Source organism: Netta rufina (assembly GCF_964035555.1).
Source record: "Netta rufina genome assembly, chromosome: Z".
In the NCBI taxonomy this organism is placed as follows: domain Eukaryota; kingdom Metazoa; phylum Chordata; class Aves; order Anseriformes; family Anatidae; genus Netta; species Netta rufina.
This window is the reverse complement of record NC_140126.1, coordinates 72,545,985-72,567,341: the sequence shown is the minus strand read 5'-3', so window position 1 is coordinate 72,567,341 and position 21,357 is coordinate 72,545,985. Positions and strand designations below refer to the sequence as shown.

Here is a 21,357-nt window from a genome sequence, read left to right as displayed (position 1 = left end):
GACTGGATTACATTCAGACATTCAAAAAGAACATAGTGTAGAGGATAGGAACTCCATAAATATTTGACTGGGCAACATCTGTTTGAAAACATAAATTGTTTCCCTCAGTAACAAAACAAAATATAAGACAAGTGAAAGGAGATATTGGCACTCTGGAGTCTCCAGATTGCTACAAAATGAAGCCGGAAGGTTTTACAAACTTTTCCCAGATTTTACCATGAAAGAGCATAGCACTTTATCCTTATGTAAATAATATATTCTTTTTTCTTTCCCTTAGCATCTGCTGCCTCACACTACTGGCAACAGATAAATAGTCCTAGGGGATTTTTTTCTTGTCTAGTGCATCTACTTTTATACAGTCCTCCATATGACCACAACCAGATGAGAACGTATTAACACCACAGCTTGAACAACATTGTTCTTTTTTTCTCTAGTACTTGGGTTTCAGCTTTCCTGAAGAGGAAAAAGCTTGTGTCAGGTGTTGAGAGTTTGCCCATGATCAAAAACCTTCTTTGTTCTCCACCTGCTACTCAAGGAGACAATATAATAGGAATCAACATCACACCCAACCTGGTAGGCATCAGAGAGCATCTGGAGGGTTGTGTGGTTGTTGACTCAATAAATTAGAGGTTTCACAACAACCATTTTCTCAGAAAACTGAGAAGAAATGTTAAGTCTAGGAGGCTACTGTGATTTTAGTGGTAGTGGTGGTACTATTACTATTATTCCTTACAGCTGTGGTTGTTTAATGCCGGTAGGTAGCTCAGCACCACCATGCCACTCCCACACTCTACTTCCTCAAAGGGCCAGAAGGAGAAAATACAATGAAAAATCTCTTGGTCTGAGATAAGGACTGAGAGATCACTCTGCCATTACCGTCACAGGCAAAACAGACTTAGCATATGGAGATTAACATAATTTATTGCCTATCACTATCAGACCAGCACAGTGAGAACTAAAAGCAAACTGAAACCACCTTGCCCCATCCACCCTCTTCCACCTCCTCCCCCTGATCAGTGCAGGGGAACGGGGACTGGGGACTGCGGTCAGTCCCTGACACTTCGTCTCCACAGCTCCTTCAGGGTCCCTCTCTGCCCCTGCTCCTCATGGGGTCCCTCCCACGGGATGCCGTCCTTCCCAAACTGAAATTGTGGGGGCTGCCCACAGGTAGCAGCTCTTCAGGAACTGCTCCCACATGGCTGCGTCCCACGGGGTCCATCCATCCCCCAGCAGCAAACTGCTCCAGCACGGGTCCCCCACGGGTGGGCGGCAGCTCCCCCCAGACCCCCTGCTGCTGCGGGGGCTCCTCTCCACGGGCTGCAGCTCCAGCCTGGGGCCTGCTCCTGCGGGGGCTCTCCATGGGCCGCACAGCTTCACAGAGGCCAACCCTGCAACCCCCTACAAAAACTTTGCCACATAACCCCAATACAACAGTGCACTGTATAAATATGGCAGTGTTACAAATATACCTTAACCCGTCACAGAGCCAGAGTGTCAGGGTGGCCGTTGCCACTTGGAGTCACCATAGCAGGCCATGGCCTACCTGCAGTGCAATTCTGCCAATTTGCAGAGCTCCTAACCCTGAGTACATTAAAGCTTTTGGAATTACTTTTTTAATTTGCAAACTAAGATTTTTTTATAACTCTCAAACATATGAGTTCGTGTAAACTCTGCTAGTAATACAGACTGTATTGTAAGCTGGTTAGGAAGAACAAATAGTGCCCCTAGCTAAGTACAGACAAATAAATCTAGATGAAGTTTAGATAAACCAATGTCAGAGAAGCAGTCCATAAATTAACAGTCTTGAATTTGGGATTGATTTTTCAGCTGGATTTTTTTTCCTCCCCTACAGTGAAGTCTTTTTGTTAGCACATATATGCAAACTAACTGATCTTAATGAAGCCATTTTGTTCACAGACTTACACACAAAATTAAAGCCACCTTTCCAGGTCATTAGATGTGGAGGGTAAATAACAATATAATTTATTTGAGCTCCACCCTCTAGAATTAAATTCAGATTTTTCTATATTTTTTCTTACAAGACAGATCCTACAGAACTAGGACGAACAACTCAGTGATTTCTTGTGAGTCTTATATTTAAGTTTTTGGCAATTCAAAGATGTCAGATAAAATGTGTGACCTGAATGTGTATATCCATAATATTTATCTCAAGCAATGAAGTTTCCTTGCACCATGAGACTCTCAGGGAAATTAAAAGGGGCTAATGAGGCTTAAGTATAGATTAGTCTTAATGTTTCTGCGTTTTTAATAAGAACAGGGAATTGAAGATGTTCTTTCCTCCCGGGCTAAGGGTAGGAATTCTTCATAAAACAGCATGGCAGTGCAAGAGAGAGCTGTCAGGGCTCCCAAGGGCACTAAAAGGCCTTCACATCCTAGACCAGCCTCCTCCACCCCTGCCCATACCCCAAGGTCCAGTTTCAGCCCAACCCAAGGCCATCAGATCTTCTGTCCTCACTGAAGGGCGATGGGACATCAACCCAATCCTTAGGGAGCAGCCCTGGCTGCAACCTGGCAGTGACATTTTGCTTGTCCTGGTTTATATCAGGCTAAAAATACTCAGCCAATTCTTCATGGAGATCATACCATCTGCAAGCCCATTAGTGGAGGTGCCACCTCGTCCCACACAGCAGGAGCCTTTCACAAGTCTCATGTCTCCTGCTGGCAGAGCTGGGGCTCCACAGTGTGCTAAGCAATAAGGTTGGCACCACTAGGCTGGAGCTAAGGTCCAACCATCACGTTAGAAGGGACTTTTGGAGAGACGCATGCCTTGGTGGTTTATGGGTGTCTGTTCTTCAGCGCTGCAGATGCTCTCCAGCCCCATGATGCCACGCACCAGGCATGGCTGGTCAGCACACCCCCAGCCCCAGCTGGCCCTCATCAGGACAAGGCCTACACACCACTGCCAGGAGGGATGGGACAGGGGTCAGCTGCATGAGATCCACCACTAGTGCATGAGCCTGGATCACAGCTGTGTGCTGGAGATGTCAGGGTGCAGACAGTGCTGCGCCCAGGAAAGGGCATTTGTTCTCCATAATCCAACTCAGAAACATCACCCGATCTTCCTTCGTAATTTCCAGTTCCCTCTTTGTAGTGTGTGCTGGGAGCAATAAGACTTCATTAGTCCAAAATAATTTGTGGACTAGGCCTCCTTAATGGACCACAAAACTTTCATTAACATTAGTTTGGAAGCAGAAAAGAAAAATGAGTGAGAGCCCAGTTCTTGTATACATGGCACATGAAGTGATGTCTCAGTGACACTGTTTAACCCAACAGCATAGCAGTAGTCTCTGGCTTGACTTGCTCAGTTTGCAGCAATGCTTTGCTATGTCCTGATACCAGTGAGTCTGGAAGAGACGAGGGACTCCCCCTGCCTGGGACAGCTTGCTGATGCCTGTGCTTGCCTGTATGTCTTTCTCACAGCTTGCTCAGATGCAGTTCTGTGCTCTCTCATGTCTGGACAGGCTTAGCTGGAAAACTAAGTCTCTTAGCGACAGGCTATACTTTTTTCTTTCTGTAATATGTCGACAAATGAAATGTCCGATACAAGCAAGTGGTGGTCTGAAACATACAGTAAATATTGCTGGCTCTACGTTATTTAAGCTCCTTCACGTGCACAAAAAGCCTTCTAACCGCGGGGCTGCAATGGTTAGATGTGCTCACCAGGGGGCTGTCGTGCTCCGGGTGAACGCAAAGTACCAGGCTGCAAATGCAGACCTAATTCCATTGCATTAAGTAGCCCCAGCCCCAGCGTTTGTGTTTACTCCTTTGTAAAGCAAAACACGCGCGGAAAAAAAAAAATGTATTATAACATTGCCTAAAAATGTTCTTCTAGCAGTTGGCCAAAGAACATATTCTGACAACTATGTGTTCAGACACAGCTTTAGCATCTCCTCCAGCTAATTCCACACAAATTCCTATCAGAGTAATATTTAATTCACTAAGCAGAATATCAGGAGAGCTGAACTTTTCACAATCATTTTAACTACATGAAAAATCTGCCTTCAGAGCTGTTTACACTGCCACCACTTTCCCCACAGTGGTGATCCACTAATCCTCCCAATGCCAAGGTAAGATTATTTGTGTAATTATTTCACTTTTTACCTTTCACTGTGGAGTTCTTGCAAAATTTAAGAAGCTGCATGGCATACCCTGAGAACAGAGGTCTCACCATGGGTCTCGAGCGATTTTGGCAGGGCAACAGTTTTAGTGTAAGTGTTTATATCAACCATTTCAACTCCTAAACATTCCCAGCCAGCATTACAGGCAACAACCATGCTGACACACGAGCTGAACAGCTGGACTTAAAATTCCTTCTCATGTAGTGCACGGAGCCAGGCCATTTGAAGTCAAATGAAATGGAGGAACATTTGAAACAGAAGAACATTAGCACCAACGGTATGCCTCTTTGGAAATGAGTTTCGGGATTTCCATCAGTACCACAAAAGACAGAAGGAAGCTGACCAGGAAGGATTTGTCCAGTGACATACCAGGGCATTTCTAACCATTTCAGAGAGACCTGCAGAGCAACCCATGTCTGGGCTGGAGGACTTCTGCATTGCATTTTTAGTCATGGGTTCTCCACCATCTTCATTTATTCTTCTTTTCTGTCTTCTCTCTCTAGGGTCTGAAATTTTGTTGTCTTTTCATATCACAGTTTCTTTGCTCTGAAAAATGACTGTGCTGTTGGATTGATATTTCTGTCTAAGGTAAAATGTGACAGTGACTCGTATCTCACAAAGATATACCCTTGCCAGCAGTAATTTGGGCACTCTTATGTTTTTGAAGGTACAGTTATAACTGGCACAAAGCTTTTCTGTTCCTTGAAAAGCCTTGGTTAATATTTTGTGATGGAAGTTTGCAACTGGGAGTAAAAAACCTACACATTGCTGATTCACAAAAACACTGCAGCTCCAAGGACAAGAGCTGGGTGAGGTTCAGGCTGTGGGAAGCTGCTCTTCAAAGCCAGAAAGCAGCCTGCTCCTCTCTGCAGGCATTTGTGGAGCAGCAGAACTGGCCAGTGTGCTCACTGACCCTCCCCATGATCCCTCCTATGGGTTTCTCAGCACCTGGCTACGCTCATTTTTAGGAGCCAGAGCTGCCCCCAAACCACAGAGCTGACACCACGAGCATCCCACTGGAGCCTGATGGAAGCTCTGCCACCCTGTGCTGTTTCAGGATAAGGCAGCAGCTGCCCCTTCCACATATGTTCAGGATTGAACGTTTCTGAACAAATAAAAAATAAATATATAAATAAATAAATACATAAATAAATAAATACATAAATAAATAAAAACATAATTAAGCAGATGCAAAATGTTCAGGAAGGCTGTTACTAAATTTTCAGGAATTGAAACCCTTTGAAAAACAGTATGAGCCTCTAGCGAATGTACACCACTGACTCAGAAAAAAAAAAAAAAAAAAAAAAAAAACTTTTTGGACAAATGATAAGCTATCATCTTGAAGGAATAAAAGCGTAAAGATTCATATACAAGGTTTAGCACTTTCTTCTGGTTTCTTATCTCATGAAGGGCTTGATGTAAACAGGCTGTTCCTGTGAAGTTAATCCTTTATCTAAAATGCTACCACATGAACACCACTTTTTTGCTCTTGTTTTAAGTTCCCATGAAACCAACAGCCAACTGTCTTGGAGAAATAGAGTCTTCAGCAGAGCTTTAACCTGTGTTGACAGGCACCTTTCCGGAAAAGCCGATTACTCACATAGCTGCTTTCCTGTCTCTCTCTACTGCTGCTTTCCATTCCAGAAGCAGCTGTAAATGTATCAACTGTTGCCTGTGGAAATGCTATACACAGGGAAAACTGTATTTATTGGAAAGCACATGCAGCATATACTGTTACTGTGAATTTTGAGACACTAGGCAGGTTACTTTGTTCAGTCTCCTCCTCTAGAGATGCAAATTCTTCTCTAATGAGATGCTTGTGTTGATTTTAATTTTAGAGCCCGTCCATGATGAGGATTTACCTGTGTTTAATGGTGCTCCAGGCATGCACAGACAGGAGAACAGGGAGCAGCAGTGGTCCAGGACAGGAACAGAGGGTGCTGTTGGATGGTGCACCTGCTGACTTGATGGTGAACCCCAGACTGGCTTTTCAGTACGTGTTCACCTCTCTGGACCCTACCACTGCGAGCAAACCAAACTTCAAAGACCACACGGCATGGCATCCCAACCATCTGGACTACGTGCAACTCGTAGCTCTTGACATGCTCCTTCAGCTGGGGCAAATCCTGAGTTTTCATGAAGAGTTTGTTACAATGAGCACGGTTCGTATTAAACGGCTGTCTATTAACAGAGTTTGTGCAGCTCTGAAAGTGGTTTTAGATCTTCGTTCTGCTACATCAAACAATGTTACAGCAAGCAAACCAAGGCGCGAACTAGGAGTCTTGGAACTGGAGTTAAGATCTGTCAGACAACAGTTAAATGCCCTTTCTCAAGGCTTACTGAAAATGGAGGAAACGTTAAGAAGCATTCATGCAATGGTGAAGAACAGACCAATCCTGAAAAATGCAAACATCAGAGGGTTTGTTGAACTATGGAAGTCACAGAGAGAAACCAAGACCAATTTTCTGTTACCTGGCTTACTAAGACAAGATACCATTCAGACAGCAACCAGTAGAGTCCAGGGTTTTGGGCGCACCCAAACCCAGAGTCCTGGTTTTGGGTGCAGGATGATCTTCTCAGGATGATTCTGAGCAAGGATTCTCCCATATGAGACGACGCACAAAGAGATGATTGTCTTATTTTTGCCAGCCTGCCAAATAAAGCAGTTCCTGCTTGGGAACTGTTCTTTTGCCAACTTTATCTTCTGCACACATAAATAAGCGGCTGCAGCTAAGAATATGAGTCTTTATTATTCATGTTTAGATACAACTTTTCAGGACTGAAATGGCAATCATTTCCTCTGCACCAGCCTGCCATTTTCCCAATCAAGCCTTCTTTCTGTGGTGCTTTTTCTGAAACATTTTTAAAGCCCTCAGTTAAAAATGAATGCATAAATAAAAACCTGACAGAAATACCAGGCACAGGGGCAAAAAAAGCTGTCTCAAAAACCACCATACTACAGGGAGAGGTGGAAGAGGAGGGACAAACGGCAATGCCAACCAGAGGGGATGGGCAGGCTCTGGGTCCCAGGGCAGGGTGCTGGGAGAGTACAGAGTTTCAGGGTATCTGGGGCTGACCACGTCCCATCCTCACACCAGAATGACCAGAACCACCAGGCAGAAACATCCTTTCTTACCCACTTGCCATGCTCATTTTAAAGCATTTTAAAGGCAGGAGGTGAAGTTCTACTCAGAAGCTGTGCTGCCCAGCTGAAGGACTGGAGATGTCCTGGCAACAGCATCCCCAGTGTGACCACGCGCTGACTGCCATACCCTAGGAAAAGCTCTCTCAAAAGATCTGAATGGAAATGCTGAAACCCCAAGGTGATGTGGTTTTCTTTTTAAAGGAAAAGAATTGTATTCAGAGCAAATAAAAAGTTAAGACTTTCACCCTGAAGGTCATTTCCAAAAACGCTGTCAAATCTGAGATGCTGGGCAGCAAAGCATGATGCACAACTCATGGCATCTGTCTGTAGAAGAGGATTTGTCCATTCTGTCCACCACCAAATGAATAACAACTTGTGATTTCTTCTCATTTTGGTAGCAATGCTCTTCCAGTACTGCATTTTTTATTACTACTTGTGCAAGGACACATTTCCTGTGACCAAAGGTAGGCGTGCCAACAGACCTGCTCACACTTCTTTTTGCATTTGTTGCCTTCTTCACTCTCACATCAACATAATGGGGAAACTCTTCACTGCTGTGTAAAGGTAATGACTGAAACCCACAAGCCCCTAACTGATACCAGAAGCAAAAGAAGCAAAAAGCCTCACTCTGTTGCTACAGTAAGAATTAACATTTAAAGCAGAGGAAGGAAATGCCACCATTTAAAATACTTAAAGGAAAAAAAGAAGGCTATTTCTCCTGTTTTGCTGGAATTCAGTGTTACCATCTAGCGGGCCCTCGTTTTATCTTCATCTTCACAGCAACCTTGGCTTTGTTTACTCCTGGTGCACAAATCCTATGCCAGTGATCCATCCACTGCAGGTCAAACAGTACTTAATGTACTGATGGCAATCTTGGTTTTCTGCAGGTGTGAAGTTGCCTAACATCGGGTGTGGGGGATATACTATACAACACCATAAAATACTATAAAATTTAAACTACGGCAGCTGAAACATATGATAAACAAATGCATTTATTTCTTCAATTCAGTGTTGCCATCCCACAGCGAGAGCGGCAGAGTCCATGAAATTTGTCCTTCAGTGAAAGGGATGCTTCAGCCAAAGGTGATGAGGCTCTTCCTTCTGACTTTGAGTGAGTGTGGATGGGGCCCTCAGTCTGAAACAGAGAATCAGCTTTGAAAAGATGCATAAGGATTTTGTTTGAATGAGGGTATATCGCTTGAAAAGACAGCTGTGTTCTGACACGGCAGCCAAATTATGCAGAGTGTGGACCGTGTAAAAAAGGTTATCTTTTGTTAATGAGCCTGTTAGTGCAAACAGCGCTTGTAGCAGACAGTTAATTTTAGCTTGAATTTTCTATTTCTGAAACAGAGCAATAAAATGCCTCTGTTGTTCCAAAATCTGCATTTGATAAGGATTGTTTATCTGGCTCATGGAAAACAGCTTACCAGGAATGAAAAAATGCACATTTTGTCTTTTTCAAACATGGGTGCTTGCTTTTATGACGGTGATTTTTTTTTTTTCTTCTAGTGCTGTTTTTCCACTAAAACAAAATTAACTCTTTACAAGTATACATTTTGTAATTCCAGTGCTATGACTGAACTGAATAGACATTTCCTGTCTATCTCAAATGGTGTATTTGTTATCCTTTCTGACTGGTACTGGCACCCAGTGGAAATCTGATGATACTGAGCATACCTGGCAGAGAACAGTCATCTTTCACTGCCAAGTCAGCCTGCAGCATAAAAAGGCCCAAAGGAGAGAAGATGACTACTAACTGTGCTCCACCACCCCAGACATTTTGGGTATGATACCAATTGTGACATGGCTTTGGAAAAGATGAGAAAATTAGAGATTTTTTTTTTTTTGCCTGCTTTTGTTTTTTCCTCTGTATTCTCTTTTCTTCTTGAATTTTGCTTTGCAAGTAGCACGTATAAATTCATCTCTCTTGTTCAGTTGCATTACAGCTGAAAGGACATACACACACACATTAAAAGGGGTTTCCCTTTTAATTCTGCACCAAAAATCTATACTGGCATGTGCTGGAGATTTGCAGCACTGTGACTCCACGGCATAAAACTGACAAAAAATGTCTCAACCTCAAAACCAGAATAAGGCAAGAGGAACACCACTTGAGTAGGACAATAGCTAGGGAAGGAGGTTTAGGAGATGAGGACATGATCAGAGGGAAGCTCCTTTGTTCCTGGTTTATCATGGTCATAAAAAACTCTTACAGCAACAGTACCAATCTTGCCTATTTAAAATAGGCAAGAAGATGGTCAGTAATCATCTTCTCGGAGTAGATAAGAATTATTCCTGCAGCATTACCAGATGCTTACCAGAAGGTTAAGTGAGTGCTGCAGGGTGAGCAAGCACACTTGTGCCTCAGAGTGCTGCCATGCTCAAAGCTATGTGCAGCTCTGCAGGATGGGTATTGCCCATCAGCACATGACGGTAATTTTGGGAGTCAGGTTACCACTGATTAGTGTCATTTCTTTATTGCCTGACAGGCAAGCAAACCCCAGGCACAACAGCACTGCTCTTCACACTCTGAGGAACATCACCGATTAGGAATGGCATCCTGAACTCATGTTAACATTGCCAGCAACCTACATCTGTCATCACCGTGTGTGAGGAAGGGGGACCAAGCCGAGGAGCGTTTCAGCACCCCATGAGGAATGCCGTGTTCCTTTATTTGCGTCTCCAGATCTTATTCTCGTTCAGCTTCCCAGACATTCATGTTTTTGCTTGTTGCCTTTATGAAACACATCATGTTTGGCAGTAACTGGCCACAGGCAACCCTGCCAAGTCCCCAGAAGCTTGTCTCCTACATCTGGTTACAGTTCAAAGATGATTTTTTTTTTCCTCTGAAGTGCCTTCCTAAATCAACAAACTGCTTCAGACTCCACGTCTAGTCTGCATGTCATCTGTGCTAGTAAATAGGAGGCCTCTGGACATATCTCAAGGTGTTTAACGAGCATTGCAGTATAGTTTACAAAGACCACAAACAACTAATTAGCTCTATTATTTAAAATGGGAAAAGGCTTGCTAAATCTGGTTTGGCGAAAGGTTTTCTAACATGATGGATTTTGTACCACTTGTGCCTTGAAAGCACTACTGTTAGTACATTGCTAGGTTCTTCCTTGCTAGGAGTCAGGGCTAAATGATGGGATAATTTGGAGTTCCTAGACTCTGACTCTAACAGAAGAAAGGATTCACAGTAAGACAGTATCTTCAGTGCTCAGGGGGAATCATCAAAATGATGTCACAGTATCCTTTCCACTGTTGGGGAGCTTCCACCCCCAACATGCTTAGCACTAGGTATCTCCATTCATATAAAATTTTCAAGAAATACCACAGGGATTTGATAGAAAAGAAATTAACCTAGAATTACAGGACATAATGCTCATAATCCGTCTTTTGGCATAGCATTCAGCAGGGAAGTTAAGGGTAAGCCTTTGACCAGATGTCTACTCTTCTCCCACCAGATCCTTAGGGTAAGTCTCCAGCTTACAGAAAAGTATCACAATGCTTCTGTACCACAGGCATTGCTGTTTCATTAGTGTAGTGGGTAATAGCCTATGTGGCTCTGAAGACTTCGAAAAGGGAGGAGTTCGGGAGGACAAAGAGTTGTTACAAAGGATGTAATTTGAAATATCTAAATGAAATTAAAGGAAATCATATGCTGAAAAATAAATGAATGATGCCATTTTGTCAGGACACAAAGCAGAGTGGATGAAGCAATTACAAAACCAAGAAAAATCTCACCATCTGTAAGAATGAGACAAGATAATTTTAATTAATTATTTGTAATTTTATTTAACTTCAAAAGATCCATTACTGATTCTTCTCTTCAGGACTTGGTGAGCTGGCTGCAAAGGTATGCGTTTTGTTTCTGTACTACAGGAATAAACTCCTATCACATGAAACCTCTTACTCATATTGGAAGCTTTTTCCTCTTGTCTTGCTTTCAAAGGAGATGGCTAACAATAAAAAATAGAAATATACTGGATAGACAATCTGCTACTTATTTTCCCTTCATCAGTTGGTGAAAAATTTGCAAAAACTACATAGAACACACACAAAAAAAAAAAAAAAAAAAAAAAAAACTTTAATTGTTTCACTGAGACAGATGCATACTGCTAAATATAGATTTTAGAGAACTGTTGGTTTCTAAGTTCATAGGATTCATTTCCACTGCTTCTCAGTGGCTCTTTCTCATCCCCCATGTCATTGTCTTTCATTTGTGCAAAATAGGCAGGAGAAGCTTTGCATTCATAGTGCCTGTCAAGAGACTTGAGGTGGATCAACATATGAAGAGCATAGGCAAGAACCAGCAGCAGAATCAGTGACATAACCAATCCCATCAGTATTGCTGGAGAGAAAAAAGATGCACAATCTTTTGCATAGGCAAAATGTCCTTCTTGAATGTTAAAGCCTTGAATCTACAAAGGGAACAGAAGAGCTCATGTTAAACAAAGTATTTGTTGTGCTGCTTACAAACAATTTTATGAATTTGCTCTGGTGCCAGTAAGAACTTTTAATTTAATATCATCATGTTACAAAATTGTATCGAGCTGTGCTAGCTGGAGTTAATGCTCGGAGTTTATCCAGGTCAGTCTTCCAGAAAACGCCAGTTATTCTAATCCCCCTCACTCTGCTGCCCAAAGGATTTGCAGTTTTTATTTTAAACAAAACCTTCTATGATCTCTCTTGGTAGCCCAGTCACATTTAATTGTAAGCATGGTACCGTACCTTTCTAGTTTACTGTGCATTTCCAGCATCATTTGTGAAGAATCTCCAAGCTCTCTGTTTCAAACTGCACCAACTTCAATGCACCAAACAAGGTATGCTCAATTGCCTACCCTAATCTTAGATTTTTATCATCGGATTCGAGTGTGTGGCACATGGCAGTGAAACAACAAAATTACATGAAGTTGCATTTAACTACAGACAATACCACTAAGTTTTATTTGGGGCTTCAGTCCTAACATGAAGTTCACCAGTTCACACTCAAAGATTGTCTCCTTTGCTAAAATGGGTCCACAAGCATTTATCACCTGGGGAGAAAAAGGGGGTCAACTTTCTCACCCAGTCACCTTTTTCAGCTATTTACCAACACAGGTCCCACATCTCTGCATTTATTTACTTACATACTTATTTGGCTTTTCCTTTATTAAAAGGATTTTCTTCCAGCCTAAGTTTTTGCTTTTTTATTTTCTTGCCCTGAAGGAGATAAATAAATTGGGGTCTATGGATGTTACAAAAGATCCTTCTTCACAGACCTCAGAGTCTGGTGTGAAATAGTCAGCTCTGGGCAATGAAACATGCCTAACAAGGGTGAGCTAGAGAAGGACACAGTTCAGTCAGGGATATCAGACAGTCTGAGGTGGGAACCATCCCCTAAAACTTAGGCGTCTAAAAGCAAGACATCCTAGCCCAGTCATCTGGGGCTCAGTTATTACTAAATATCAAAATACAGGTATTTTCAGATCATGATTAATCTCATCCTAAAATAAGGACTTAAGATGAGTCAGAGGAATTATCCACTGGCTTTAGAGGCAGACTGAGGTGACTGTAACCAGGGCAAAAGGTTAAAATACCCAGTCTTCAAAAGTTGAGTGAGATGAATCCCATACTTGGTGGCTGATGCTGCTGTTGATGTCAGGTTTTAAGAGCCCAGCTCAGAGACATCTAATGTCGACAGTTAAATTCACTTCCCTCATGAAAGAGAAACCCCAGCAAGAAACTATGGAAAATCTATATAGCCCTACAGCTCCTTTGACAGGAGTACAACCACAATAATTTAAATTTTCATTTCTATTCAATTTCCATTTGATGTTCTATGGAGATCCCATAAACTGTACATGGGAGGTCACTATAGCTCATAGGCACTTAATTGCAAAATTTCCCATCAGTCTACCTATGGGATCCATTTGGCTTAATTCCACCTTACCTGGAAATCAATAAAAGTGACTTCCCAAAGCTTTGAAACATCATTTGCAGAGCTGGGTATCAGGAGTGCATCATATCTCTGCAAGCTGCTCACATGTTCACAGTGGAAGGAGTAACTCGCCGGTGCATATATTCTTGTTGCATTAAATGTCGCCAGTACGGAGTGGTTGTAAAGAAGCTGCAGTCTGTGTAAGCTGAACCAGTTCTGAACAGACAGCTCGTAATAGCTGGTTGTTAGTAAGAATCTGAAAATATTGTATGGGAAGAAAATGAGTAAGATCAAAAGTCCAGGAGTTGGCACCATTAAGTTCACATGTCAATCTTAGAAGACACTTCCTCAAGACTTCGGTGATCACTTTGCAACATGACCCAAAGTCCACGAGTAAACAGAGTAAGTTTTATTGATGTCAGTGAGAATTTGCTCCTGAACGCTTAAGGTGTGAAATGTGTTGCTCATGCCAAGTATACTAAACTGTTCGTATGGAAAACTTCACTTTTGTTACCTACATTGCAGCACATTTATTGGTCTCTGTATATTATAATTTCACACAGTCCCAGAGCAGACTACTGGCATCACAGAGAGCACTGTCAGTTACAATACATACCCCTAAATGCTTGTGTGGCCTAAACTTTAAGTATAACACACTAAGTTGGAATGAGCAGATGAGGTGTGGAAGACTGAAGGCTATAGTGATACGATCCAACACACACTCGGCTTATGCTTCAGTCTTGGTAATACATAAACCACATAATAACACAAAATTATTTATCAGGAAATACTGTTTTCTTCGATCACTGAGAAGCATACTTAAATTAGGTCATAGTTTCATGCCTGTGCAGACCATACTATCAACTTTTTCAACAAAATTCCCCCCCAAAAAAGTTTAACTAACTAGCAAGAGTTAGCAAAAATCTCAGACATGGGAAGATCCCACTCAAATGAGATGATCTGAACTTTTCTCATGAGTAGAAAATCCAACATGGAAGAAGAAAAGCCTTAATAAAATGGAATAGCCAAGCAAATGGCAGCCTGCAAGTGTCTTGGTTATACCACAGAATCATAGAAAGGTTTGAGTTGACAGGGACCATGAAAGATAATCTAGTTCCTACCCTGCTTCCTTGGGCAGGAACACCTCCCACTAGATCAACATACCATATAATCAACAGTTCTACCAGGTTATTTTTGCTTATATAAACTCTCCCCCCCCAAAATTACACAAGCAACTGCATAACAATAGATACTAACACGTGATTACCTAACATTTTGCTTTAGCACATAACTTACCTAATAACAAGTCCCTTTAGATTGCCAATGTCTCCAAACTTCAGAGAAAGCCTGGGTCAAAAAGCAAGTAATGTCAGGCTAGATAAAAACTTCAGAAGTCTTAAGAGAAAAAATAGCACAAAAGATTGAGTCATACATAAAACCTTCTACTCGGTATACCTTTAAAGTCAGTACCAAAAAAAAGAAAAAATTTTGAATGAGGCCTAGACTATCCAGAAACAACAGAACTGAAAGATCAATTTTTGACATACATCCCACTGTTTCCAACCTTGGTTGATAATTGGTTTTATTTGATCTCTGTGCTCCTTCTCAAGTCAACAAGGCTAATCTATAATACAATCTCTTAATCGTGTATCACCAGTGTATGTCATTAAAAAGAGCTACACATAATCCTCCTCTTTTTAGGTACTAGAGCATAACAAATCCATATGTTTTTTGAGTTCAAACTTGTGCATCAATAGAGAAATAAAAATGCACTGGCTGTGAGGCAGCTCTACAAAGCTTATGTACAGTCAATATGGGCATCTTAAGTTTACTTAAGTGAAAGGCACTAGCAGGTTCGCTGTAAATTAGGACATGAAGCTCCACACGCATTCCCCAACAACTCTTTAACGATCTCAGGAGTTAATGCACCATAGCACGGTGTAGATGGAACACAGTGAAACCATGCAGCTTCTGAAAGACTTTTTGAACCTAATGCTAAAGAAAAAAACAAAACAAAACAAATAGATAGATGTATGATTTCATACAACATGTAGATGTCTTCTGCACATTCCATACACTGAATCTAGACCATCCCTTGTTTTATTACAAAGGGAAATCAGGGACTGAGGGTAGCAATATCACAGATGAGGATTAGACACAGGAAAACGCATAGCTGCCTGATCCATAACTTGGTGCTTAAAATAAATAAACAAATAAATAAGTGAAAAGAAATCCCGTGGGCTGGTTTACTATATTTACATGGCAAATGCATATGCATTTGGGGCCATGTCCTGGCTCCAGCTACTCTGCATTGATCAGACAGTATAAAGCAGCTTGGAAGCTAATCTAAAGCCACAACAGAGGATTGTCTTAACAAAGAAGGCTGGAGATGAGAGAAGTTTAAGAGACTTTTCTGGGGTGAGAAAAACAGGGCAATTCATCATGTGAGCACTCAGCCAGATAATCCACTGCCTAAGTTGCTAAGCCACTATCCATCATATTTGAGAAGCCGTGGCAGTCCAGTGAAGTTCTCACCGACTGGAAAAGGAGAAATATAACCCCTATTTTTAAAAAAGGGAGAGAAGGAGACAAGGGTAACTACAGGTCAGCCAGTCACCTCTGTGCCCAGTAAGATCATGGAGCAGACCCTCCTGGAAACCATGCTAAGGCACAAGGAAAATAAGGAGGTGACTGGTGACAGCCAACAGGGCTTTGCTACGGGGAGATGATGCCTGACAAACCTGGTGGCCTGCTGTGATGGGGTTACAGCAATGGGGGATGGGGGAAAAGCAGCTGATGTCATCTACCTGGACTTCTGTAAAGCATTTGACACTCTCTCAATGATATCCTTGTCTCTAGACATGGATTTGACAGGTGGGCCACACGGTGGATAAGGAATTGACTGGATGGTCACACTGCGTTGCAGTCAGTGGCTCAATGTCCAGGTGCAGATCAGTGTTCCTCAGGGGACAGTACTGGGACTGGTGCTGTTCAACATTCAAAGAGCTGAGGTCACTAAGACTCATGTTTTCTCTAGGTATCCCAAATAAGTCAAGCATAGAACATGTAAGAAAGCATCACCATTGTGAAGGTGTAGCAATTTCCTCTCTCTGCAGAACAGAGGCGGAAAGGCTCAGTAGTCACAGTATTTCTCTTGACATAGGCAAAAAAATTCTAACCTCAGCTTCAAACAAAGCACCGAGGTCCTGCCTGCCTTTAGCACCTGTGTCCCTATTTTGAGATTACTAAAAGAACATAAAAGAAAGAATGATAAGGTCAGATGTGACAGATAAAATCACTCCGGACTCACAGATTTTGAGATCAAACATCAGACATGTTTTTTACACGGATAGAAGGCATGCCAAGGGCATCCTGTAAAGTTCTGTTTCCTGATTCTTCCTGTAGCTTTTCTTAATGTATGGTGTGTTCTACAAATTCCCAAATATCTTCCAATACATTGCATCAGGCAAGAACATTGCAAGAACAGCATTGTGGTGGGTTGACCACAGCCAGCAGCTAAGCCCCACAGAGCCACTCTCACCCACTGCCCATCTCCACTTCAGTGGGACAGGAGAGGATACAAAGAGAGAAAGCTTGTTTGTTAGGACAGAGCTCCATAAATGAAGGACAGAAGGCTGAAAATTGTTCAGCAACCACCAAAACATAAGTCAACACTGTTTTAGCAACAAGTCCAAAACAGAGCACTATACACTGTGAAGAAAATTCAGCAAATGCCAACTTAGGTGTTCACTGCCTAATTTTTAGACTACCAGAATGGAACCAGCAACCTGGTATAAGATGTGGAGCCAAACAGTATAGTACGTGGAGGAAGAAAATTTTTAGGGTACACTACAAAGGAGATAAAAAAGAACCTGCTTTTCTAGTATGGCCATAGGATTGGAGGATTTGGGATCTAGTTAGGTTTAACATATATTCTCACTCACGTTAGGCAGGAGCAAGGCATTGAACTGTTAGTGCTGAAGTAATGCGTGACAGACTGGGATGCAGATTCCAGGTTTTTTGGAGACCCTTCAGGTCACACATAAAACTCTAGCGAATTCACCTTTCAGATTCAGCAACTCACAAATCATATCATGGGACCCGGGACTACCCAATTCTGTCTCCAAATACGTGGGTCCAAAAGTATATAACCCATGCTGCCATGCTGCCTGCAATGTCAGGCCACTGTAGGAAGGAGCTTGCCCCTGAGGTACCAGGGCTCGACACCAGATATTACAAGGCTTGTTCCTTCAGTATTTATTTACTAGACTTGTTATCTGGTACTAGTTTCACTAGCATCTTACATCGCATTGTCTTCACTGCAGTTTGAATCTCCAACATCCACTGTTGCATGGACACCAAACGTCTTCTCAGTCAAATCCAGCTGCGTGTGGTTTTCAAACTTAATCATGATCCTCTTGGCCCAGAAGAGAATGCAGGGTGTGCCGTTAACCGTGACGTTGAGAGGGCTGTGGTGGCTGGGGGTGAACGGCCTCCAGGATGCTCTTTCTAGCTGTTCTTTCCTGCTCAAGTTGTAGCTGACAACCTGATGGGCCACACACAAAAAAAAAAAAAAAAAAAAAAGTATCAAAAGATGGGCATTTCAGTAGTTACTCTCCATCCTACCACAATAAGTAAGGTCAACACTTGGAAAGCACCTTTGGAGCAAGTTTTCAGCTGCAGCAGTACTGAACTGAGGGAGCAGAAAGGTCTCTAGCAAACCCCTTCCTACCCTGGGACTGGCAGTGCACCATGCAGACCTGTAGCTCCAGCATGACCGCCCAGAGAGCCAATGTAAGTTAGATTTGTTCTTCTAGTTGCTCTAGCATAGTATCACTGGGGAAAACGACATTTTTTGCATGCTCCCGTCTCACCCCAGCACACACAAAGCTGCCCAATATCAGAAGTTGAAGCAATGATAGAATCACAAGCTGCTCACCACAGCAGAATGCCCTGTAGGCCAGCTGCAGTTCATAAGACTGAATCCTGGGAACTACAGGTTCCACGTCCTCTCTGGACATCAGAAAAAATACTATTCATTTTGAGCCAAAGAAAGACAATTTGGTTGTGAGGCAGTGTAATTTGAGACTGTGAGTTAGGACTCAGAAATGGTTTCAAAAGGTAAGAGTAATTTTCATATTTGAAACTAAGATTTCCAGACACCAACTCTTTGCCAGCTGTACATAGGTCCTAGCTGCATATAATAATTCATGTAACATCTGCATGGCTGTTTTGCAAGCTATATCATTGAGCAAATTCAAATCATATATGAACAAGAGAGGTGTTCTGTGTTTCAGTCATAAACACCATCTTATCAGGCTCCAGAAGGGACACAGTTAAGCCCCAAAGCTTTGTCTTAGCTTAAAGAGAGATGTTTTTTTGTTGTTGTTGTTAAGATTAGCAAATCATGTCTCCCAGCTCAGGCCCTGAAAGACCCTTTTGATACTTGACCTTACATATGGCACAAGACTGCTTTAGGAATTAAAATGAGTAAGTACTCACAGCAACAAGCAGAAAGCAAGGTAAGAATGAAAGAGATTTTATCAACCAAGTATTTACATTAGGCTGTATAACTGCAGGGTTTTTGACAGGGAAGCCTCTTCCTCAGTTTTTAACAAAACCTACAAGCTGGACTCAGGAGTAACTCCCACCCAATTTAAACAAACACCAGTTTTGACTCAGATATTCTTTTAGTAACAAGTAATATAAGCAAAATACTGGCTACTGCAGCCAAATGGAGTTGCACAAAATACAGGCAGCATGATTTGATTCTTTTAACATGACCCTGTGCCTGAACCCAGTGCCAATCAGCACAAGAGGTGGCAGTAGAAGTCCTACCTCATGTCTCAGAAAAGCAGAAGATATATTGTAATGCATGTTATGAATCAGTACCACAATGATTCAGAGAATTTTGTTGCCTATTTCTTGTAAATAACAGATTAATTTAATAATATAAATTTAAAAGATTGCAATATATTATGACAAATATATATATACTTTACAGATTACAGATAGAGTTCTTTCTGTAATTACCTGTGTAACTGCTACTTGATTTACGATAAATTTTGGCTTCACATCACCATCGTAGCGTCGACCTGCAGATGAAAGTGTTTTATGAGCCTATGAAGAAAACATTCAATCATTCATACAAGCATAATTTTGCGTGTTCTGATGCAAATAGTTAGCAGCCATGCACAAAATATGTTTTTCAGAATAACTGATTTTGTTTTAGGAAATATTCGGCTTGATGTAAATATTGCCTTCAAAATATCCATCTTCCAGTTTAGTTTACCTTTATCATATAACAAGGTTCCTCTTATTTTCATTGAATATCTTACCATCTTTACAGAGAATTTCTTTCCCTGAACCGAACAGAGATGGAAACCTTTGACAAATAAACTCATGGACTGCCTGGTTGCCAGGAGAGTGAAGATTCACAGGTGAGAAATCACTTCACAGACACTCTTATAGCTCCATTCTTTAAACATTTAACTTTTTTCATTTGTTTACCAAAAAAAATAAAAATAAAAATAAAAATAAATAAATAAATAAATAAGAGTGAATCCTTCTTCCTTCCCTATTTTCACTATGTCACAGACTCAGTCAGTACATGATTATTTCAAACAGGCAAATCCCTTAAAGGTTATCTGTTAAACATGGATATGCTTTGACAAAACATTTGACAACAGTCACTAATACCAAAAGAAGCAACAGCTGGGAATGAAAAAATTGTACTAACAGAGACAGTATCCAGGTATTCATCCCACTGAAAGCCTTACCAGTACTCTGCAGAGTATCATGGTCTGAAAACACACGTGAACTGGAAGAGAAGAGAAAAATATTTGTTTTACAGAATCTGGATTTGAAGTCTGCAGCAAGATTATTAGTAAGAACTCCTGTTGCTCAATCAATGTTCAATCAATAAAACACTCAAAATGTAACTCAGATCCCTGGCTGGTTAATGTCACAGGAACAGGACAAGACAATCCTGAAGACAGTATACGCAGGCTAAAAATACCTCATTTTCAGAGGTTCCTGATGTGGATTTTCCTCTCAGGCATTCCCATGTCCTTACTATATCAACCGAAGGCTTCATGATTCCTCTTGTACATTTCCACAACCACCAGAGGGCTGTGCCTGCTCCCAGAGACCACAGGCAGCAGCACCTACCTACCGGCACTGTCTGGTTGATGGAGAGCAGCCTTCCAGATGCTTTGGATGAGAGGAACTGAAACACTTCCAGCCCAAAAGCAGGGTGCACCAGGATAACACTGCACGCACCCCAGGCCCTGCTGAGGATCAGGAGCAGCACATCCAACTGCTCCAGGACAGAAAAAATGTATCAGGCTAGCACGCCTTGAGCCTGGACATATGGACATCTAAAGACGGCTCCTGAAGGGCTCCAAACAATCTCAAATCCCATGGAAGTCAACATGCAAGGCAGGGAGCAAGTGAGGCACGTATCAGGTGACAATTATCAGGCTCACAAAATTTACAGCCTTTGATTTTCTTTCTTTGGTATAGTTCAGAAAGACATCTTAAGCTGATGTAAGTAAGATCTGCTTTCCTGAACTGGAGAATCAAGTCCAGCAAATTTACCCACATCACCAAGGGGGGCTCTCCATTAGGACCAGGCTCCACTTTTTGAGTCACAGGTAACACCTTCACAACCCCTCCTGCCCCCTCCACACCACAGCAGCTTCCTGAGGACCTGCAGCTCTTTACTGTGGATTGATCTGCCTATCTCATGCAGCATGTCCACTCTCACACCCACCACCAGCACCCCCAGCAGGTGGGCACACTGGCCAGCAGCCCTCCCACACTCACAGCCCAGTATATCCCTGAAGGAGCTTTGCATGCGCTGGCCTCCCCCTGCATGCAGTGCCTCCAGGCCACGAGGGATGGCAGAGAGGCAAGAGGAGAGGACTTTCCTCACAGCCACTTCACATGGGAATGTGCTTCTCTGTTCTTTTCTTGCTTTCTTACCAGCTTTCAAACCCATTAAAATACTTGAAATGATGCGTGCAAAGACCAGAATATGGGAGGGCTTCAAGCAGGAGAGACACCAACCTAATTGCCACCACAGCATCCCTAATGGCAGGCAGGTGTGAGAGCATCACATTGCCACCAGAAGAGAAACATGGAGCAGC

General features: G+C 42.2%; 1 protein-coding gene across 1 annotated transcript; it reads right to left on the bottom strand.

The window, feature by feature from the left end:
* Nucleotides 1–11,405: 11,405 nt before the first annotated feature.
* On the bottom strand, nucleotides 11,406–20,303 carry LOC311221534 (V-type proton ATPase subunit S1-like protein; the record flags this gene model as incomplete). Its single annotated transcript, XM_084305597.1, has 6 exons — nucleotides 11,406–11,708; nucleotides 13,220–13,463; nucleotides 14,504–14,554; nucleotides 17,512–17,753; nucleotides 19,241–19,327; nucleotides 20,226–20,303. 6 exons carry the CDS (start codon nucleotides 20,301–20,303, stop codon nucleotides 11,406–11,408), a joined length of 1,005 nt encoding a protein of 334 aa, XP_084161723.1.
* Between the last annotated feature and the right edge of the window lie 1,054 nt (nucleotides 20,304–21,357).